The sequence below is a fragment of the Fusarium odoratissimum genome (assembly GCF_000260195.1).
Source record: "Fusarium odoratissimum NRRL 54006 unplaced genomic scaffold supercont1.5, whole genome shotgun sequence".
NCBI classification, from domain to species: Eukaryota; Fungi; Ascomycota; class Sordariomycetes; order Hypocreales; family Nectriaceae; genus Fusarium; species Fusarium odoratissimum.
The window spans coordinates 667,250-674,262 of NW_022158691.1; the positions used below are offsets into that span (position 1 = coordinate 667,250).

The 7,013-nt window shown below is 49.8% G+C and overlaps 1 protein-coding gene across 1 annotated transcript; it reads right to left on the reverse strand.

Moving 5' to 3' along the window:
- Positions 1 to 4,211: 4,211 nt before the first annotated feature.
- Positions 4,212 to 4,488, reverse strand: FOIG_04163 (uncharacterized protein; the record flags this gene model as incomplete). Its single annotated transcript, XM_031202276.1, has 2 exons — positions 4,212 to 4,397; positions 4,444 to 4,488. The coding sequence occupies 2 exons, from the start codon at positions 4,486 to 4,488 to the stop codon at positions 4,212 to 4,214; spliced, it is 231 nt and encodes a 76-aa protein (XP_031067723.1).
- Between the last annotated feature and the right edge of the window lie 2,525 nt (positions 4,489 to 7,013).

The window sequence follows — 7,013 nt, forward strand, 5'->3', positions numbered from 1 at the left end:
ACTTGTGCACCAGGCCCAATTCGACATGCGCTAATGAGCTGAATTGAAGGGCTCTATGCCCACCGCTCTGTAGATCGCTAGCGCCGCTCAGCCCACCAAGATCTGAGTGTCCTTGAGGTGTGGTGGGCCTTCATCAATCATCCAGAAGAAGTGAGATTGGCCCGCAGATCAGTAACATGACTGGTCATCTCGAAAATATCTTCCTCGCACGTACCGTCGGCGAACAGTCGTGAAGCCCGAAGGTGCCAGTTCAAACAAAGTTAACCGGTGCTGTCTGTTCCGCTCCCCGATTTTGTTTGATGTTGCACATGACAAGCCGCCGGCGTGCGGGAGATTCCCAGGATCACGGGAAGCTGAGATCGTGGTAGACCGGCTTCTAACTAGCCCACGTTTGCTGGGAATCAAAGACACCGTCAATGTAGACTAGGCAGACTGCCGTCCACCGTCACACTGGATGGCTTGCCGTAGCCTCACACGTTCCTGGATATGCAAGTGACATCCGCCATCTCGTCAGGACCGGGTGGTCAATGATCTACTGGGTCACTGGAACTAAGGTCCTCTAAATAGCGCTACTGACTGGCTGTTAAAGGTCTTGCTGCTTGTTTTCTACCCTTGATTCAATAGTGGATAGAGCCCGGCTGGCTGTGTTTCCGAGATATCGGTATCTGTGCGATGCTGGGGCACTGTGGCCGCAATACGGTGCAAGTCTATCTGTAGCATCCAATCTCATCGTATCAGTGATTCGGCAGCCCTCTATAATCATGAAACAAAAATGAGGGATTGTGCGTAATCGCGTTTGTAGAGGTGGCCTTGGACTAGATCGTTGCAGTAAATTGTTAGCAATAAGCCCAGGTGAATTAAGCAACTGGTCCTGTGCCCCTTGTCCAACATCTGCCCCATCTGATAAGATGTATCTGCAGCTGGAAGGGTGACAATTTGGTATTGACTTACTATCTGAAAACGTCCTTCTGCACAATTCGCGATGCACGCCATCTCAGGCTCGCGCGAGCAATTGTCGTGACGTCTCCTCAAGTGATTTCAGATAAAGCCATGAACAGGATATGGCTGTTTCGATCAGAAAGAAACCTTGTATTTGGATGTATTGTTGCATGTGAGCTTCCCCTTCTGGGCAATCTCATCGCTGAAAACTGCTACTCATCATCGACACTGATCGATTCATTCATGGGCTTGCTCAGCCAACGAGGATGAATGAATTTGTCTTTCAATTGACACAAACTCATCTTCCATCCAGATTGACTTCAGTGCTGAGCAGGGACACCAAAGCCGGCAAACCGTCCGTTGATATGCACACACCTGCGATCGAAAGATGTCAGAGACGGCTTATCCCATTCTAAGTTAGTATGAAGCCACTAAGTCAGCAAGATTTCCAGTGGGTTGGTATCGTCGTTGGACTGTTTGAGTCTTCTTGCAAAAGCGTCGGTCAATGGAAATCTTCAAGCTCAATCTTCAATTGTTTTTGCTGCGTCTTGTGATGGTGCAAAATGGGGTAGGCCAATGACAGGGGTTACTCACCGCCTTGAAACTGTGTATGTTTCCAAGAAATACAGGCGCATGTGGGCCATAGTTGACGAGAGTGACGAGCTTCGAATATCGTTCTTGGCCAGTCTTCGTACAGCGGTACTCAACCCTAGCATGCTGTCGGTCTAGACAACTGCTCCCCTGCAGAAATTGGCAAAGTGTGCATCAATGGGGTCCTCTGTCCCATTTGTGTGGACCCATGTCCAAAGGTAATGCCGCAAAAGAAATCCAGCATGCTTGCTTTATCATATTTGTCTGCAAGCTCGCCCTGCGTAACAATTGGACGTTCGAATGAATGCATCGAATCGAAGGCGGTCAGGAAGGGAACCCAGGAGGGGTTGCATTCACGAAGCATCAAAAGGGAGAGACGAATGTGCCTCTGAACCCCACCTGAAATCATGATTTGCTGGCACGAAAAGACGAACTTCATTGCTTCATGCCGGTAGTCAGTTGTAGACCAGCAAATCTACCAACAACTCCAGTTCCCCGCAACTTGGACAAAACACTAAAGGCTCCAAATCACCCTAACCAAGTATGAGACTTGTCTCCTGGACTGCGGACAAAAACGCGGTTGGAAAGCGAGTCAGGGCTGAGGAAGCAATTCTGTCGCTACATGACAGGGGAGCTAGGACACACTTAGGTTGTCCTCCATGTGCGGGCGCGTGAACTGGCGCCCAAGTGACCCGACCACACCATTGGCGTTGTCCAGTCCCCCCACACGGCGATCTCGGACATGATGATTTGATAAGTTGGGGGAATTGGCAGTCAATGGACCCTGAGCCTCAGTAGAATAGCTTCCAGCTAAGTCCTTCAGGACTTGGGTGAAGGCCCCTGAGAGATGAACGGCTAGCAGGTGTGATCAGGAATCAGCTTAGACAGCGTGCCCAGGTGTCTATGCATCTATGCCAAGAAGGAAATGAGAAGCTGTTCCGCCTGCATATCAGGCGCACGGACAAATTTGCTGGGTTGAGGTCGGCCCTGATGGTGAAGGTGTGGGTGTCACTCTGGCACAGTGCTTCAGATGGAAAACCAGAGACCCTCGACGTTGCAAACCTAGCCCCCAATAAAAACGCCGACCAACGGTGGTGGGACGACTCCTCTACCTCATGTCGCAAAAGAGCTATAATTCGTGAGAGTCGCACAGGGGCCCAGCCACCCAAGCACAAGTGCTAGAATCGGCATGGGTTGCGCATCAGTGGATACTCCACGTGAGCACCAGTTGAGACTGTCTCGTAGGTTCAGTGGAAACACAGAACCAAGTCAACACGTGGAGCGTTCTTAAATGTTTCCATTCTGGTTGTGCAACAGCAATGGTGTCATTCGGTCCAAAATAGTGGCAGGCCAATTGATGCGTAATGGAACTTGGGCCGTATCATGTCAATATCGACGATATGAGAACTTGGATCAACCGAGGGCCATAGACAACGATATTACGGCAGCTTCATGAAAGCTTCCCCTGCTTGACTGGGGCAAGAGTTGGGGCTCACGGCCCAGTCGCTTGGTTGGGCGATATTCGACTGTCATTGGCCCAGTGAATGAAGCGTCTGCATATGTGTTGTCAGACACCGTATTGATGCATCGCGGCGTGGTGCGGCAGAAGTGACAATCCTGCTGCTGTTCTTGGTTGCGGAGGCATTGAGCCTTGAGTCGTATTGGCTCCCTGTGACTTGGAGTTTTGTTCTGAATGAATTGACGAACAGGTTAGCTGAAGTACCTGGCTAATGAAGTAAGGTAATCCACTTATTGGCTTAGAGAGACACCAGCCAGCTAGGCCTACTGTGCCTCTTTGGGGCATTTAGGCCCTTTTAGTTCCTCCCAGATGCTCGGGTCGCTTAGGATCTTGTTTAACTAGACCCTGGATTTTCTCGGACAGATCATTCGACTAGAAATGTGCCAAACCTGCCAGGATGTTAAAAATGTGTGGCTAGATCGTCCACAAATAAAGAAGCCAAGAAGCAGCTCCTGTTTGCAATACTGTGCGAGGCTGTGTGCGAAGAAAAAAAGCTGACAAGGCTGAAACAGGCAGACGTCTGGCATGCTTTTGCTTGGATATCTGATCAATGTTTGTTGATGAGATAAAACAAGTACCTAGATGTGGTGGCCGTAGAGAGTGTGGAGAAGAAGCCAAGTCGAGATTTTGAAGATATGGAGGTACCTACCTACCTCATCTCCCTTCCCCTTCCGATTTTGATTTCCATCAAAGTCAAACAGGCGGCCCCTAGCATCTAGAATCTTTGTGGAAAGGTCATAGACCTGAATTTCTAGCAGACAAACAGCCAGTCGATGAATTCACAATTTTCCGAACTAAGGACATAGGACAGAGGATCCAATCAGCTCTCGATCCAGAGTGCTTCTGATTTGAACCATGGAGCCATACCTTTAAATAAAAAAAGAAAGATTGGCAATACAGAATTATACTTTGATTTAGCTTTCAGTAATACTTCCTCTCTCTGAAAAATATTTCGACTTAAAATTCTATAAATATTGATTGGTGCTTCTACAATAATGTTCACCACGTACTGTACTTCGTACATGGCACAAGGAAACTCAGTGCGCTGTGCGAGCCATTGAAGTTTCTTATCCATTTCTTTGAGTTACACATATGCAGTCGAAAAAAAAAAAAAAAAAGAGCTAGAGATGATCAAGCAACGTGTCCGTCCATCTGACTGATGTCAAATTTCTTGGTCACTCTCCTTCATCTTGTGTTGCCTTCCAACATAACCTTCGTCCTTCCTGAGCGACAACTTACCAGTCAAATTGGACCGACTCTCCGTACGCCAATCCGACAATCTATCACGCGCCCTACCTGTTTCTGATACGTACAAGGTGCCGAGGACGCAGCATTTCCCTGTCCCTGCCTGTTACAGTATCAGCCACAATGCCATGGCATCGATATCAGCATACCAGCATACTATACCTGAGGTAGAGAGCGAGCGGAAGAATGACCATGGCGACTCTTACAACAACGTCAACTGGACGACAGCCACTGTGCGCGCTGTGGACTGTCGATATGGCGCTGTTTCTGATACCGTTTCATCCCTCTTCTAAAGGCGCCAAATCATAGCGCCCACCGATCTCAAAAACCAAGTAAACGCATTCTAGGGCTGAACTAAATACAAGAGACCAGAGCCACTACTTGCCCATCCCCTGAAGCCAACTTGAAAATGGCGGATACGGAAACCTTAGCCCGATCAACGGCGCCGGCATCCAAACATTTGCTAGAGGATGATGGCCTGCACGTCAGGGACTTGTCGATTCCACATCGACCAACTATCCTATGTTGGCACGTCACAAACAAGCTCGCTATCATAGCATCGCGTGTGTTGCGCAGCGAAATTGTCGTTACACAACCGTGTCGCGGAGAATATTCTGATCCATCCTTGAGCTTGGCTTACGCTCGACTGTAACTAGCGTGTGCTGGGAACCACGATGCTGGGCTCATTCACACCCATTGGGGTATCGCCGCCACGTTCTTCGGCCTCGACTCTACAGCACATGCCCGTACGCGTACGATACGAATACTCTGTCTTGATTGCTTGTAAAAGTCTCGGTGTTGGCCTTGAGTCAGTTGAGGTCACAAGAGGATTCTGCAATCTCTCCCTCCATCGGCCGTGGCAATCCGCGTGCCCGGTAACCCCATTCATTCTCTTTGATCGATGACCTCTTTCGCCCATTGGCACCCTGTCGACAAAGCTCGCTATCGGTAACTCATTGCTAACCCCTCTTTGGACTTAATTAGCCAAGCCCCGAGCTGCATTCAACACAAGCATCCTGGACGCCTCTTTCTGTGGTTCAATCACAGCCACGTCGAGCTTGATTGGGCCAGTGGAAAAGGCCGCAGATCTACGGCGTACCTATGCACAGTACGTACAGTATTTTAGTGGAGGAGGTTCCGTCCGAGGATGATGGAGGGTGGGCAAGGGTGGACATTCCTTTGGGCCCTTGGATCCTGTACGGGGTTGTCCTCTGAGTGGACCTTGGTTACCAGAGCGCAGGGCACGCGGTGACTACCCATGTCATTCATCTTCTCTCCCCCTGTTCAACCTCACCATCATGCTGGCTTCGTGATGGCCTTCGACAGCAGGGCAGAGCTCGCGTTACAACCGTGTCTCCCAGACGTCGTGCCTTTCCGGCCGAAGACAACGTTCAGCCTCGATAATCTGACAAAGCATGATCAAGACCATAGCGTACAATGGACCCATTCAATGGAAGATGAACAAGAAGAACAATCATGACCAAATTCGCCGATTTTCTTCTACACACACTCCGTCACCAAATTCGCAAGTCATCATCCTGCGTGTGTGATTGCACCCAAACAAGGGGGGATATTGATGAGCAAAGCAAAGACCACCTCCCATTCCCAGCCAGCAGGACAGGCGCAGATTCCAGGACACACACAGTAAGGTCAGGTAGCTAGCTACCATGACAGGGGACAGGGATCTCCCGTTCCTCTGGCTCAGCATGCTGCCTTTGATGCGTTGCTTCTTTCCAGCAGCACGGGGGTGCATTTCTCATTTGGATTTTTATTATTGGTAAGGTTAATATGACAAATTCGAGAAAAGAAGAGGAAAAATTCGATTCCAGGAAGTCTCTTTTTCTCCCCTTCCTCTTACCTCCGCATAGCCCCAAACTCGACAGCAAATTCCTCTTCGTACGCCATACGAATTCGAGTTTTACCTCAACCTTCCATAAGGTCTCCCCTGAAAGGACGCTTAGTCTTTCTCGTAATTACTCGCCGCTTTCGCTCAAAGACCAACGAGTCAGCGGCTCCCGGCACCGGCGACGTGGGGATTCCTCGGCAGAACGATCGACCTCAAGCTAGCAGATTTCTTGCCTGTGAGCCAAGTCTAACCCATCTGGTCTAGCTGGTCCAGTCCAGGCCATCCACCATCTGTCGCACTACGACGGAAATACCCCAACTTGGATTCATTTGCTGTGCTTTTTGCTACAGTAATCGACATCGCTGCAAAAATTGCACCCAAACTCGCACGCCCCTCTCGTTCGAACAAACACACGCTATCCACCAAGGTCGATAAGCGCAGGATCCCACTGCCACTGCCCTGGGTTAAGTTGTGCTGGAGTGTGTTGGCTAGACCGTCCCATCCCATTCTGCTCACTCACTCGCTCCCTGTCCCTACTGTGCGGTACGTTACCGACTGTTTCGCGTCGACCCGTTGCACTTCGGTATCTTCCAGCCTAGCAAACAAGTCAGACCAGTCCAGTTCGACTGTCATCCAAACCTCGACGCGCATACCTACACACATACAACTCATACACACGTTCGTTACGCTTCCTTGACGGCTGGTCCCACCGATATCAACAACTTTTTGCCCCCTCAGGCCGAGGAGTGTACGTTGTTCATCACACTCCGTCATTCATTTCTCGCCTTGGGACCTTACAAAAATTACTCGGTCCCGCACCTCTTCGAGTTCTCCGTCATTACAGAAGGCTTCTTGCGTAGACGTACGTATAGC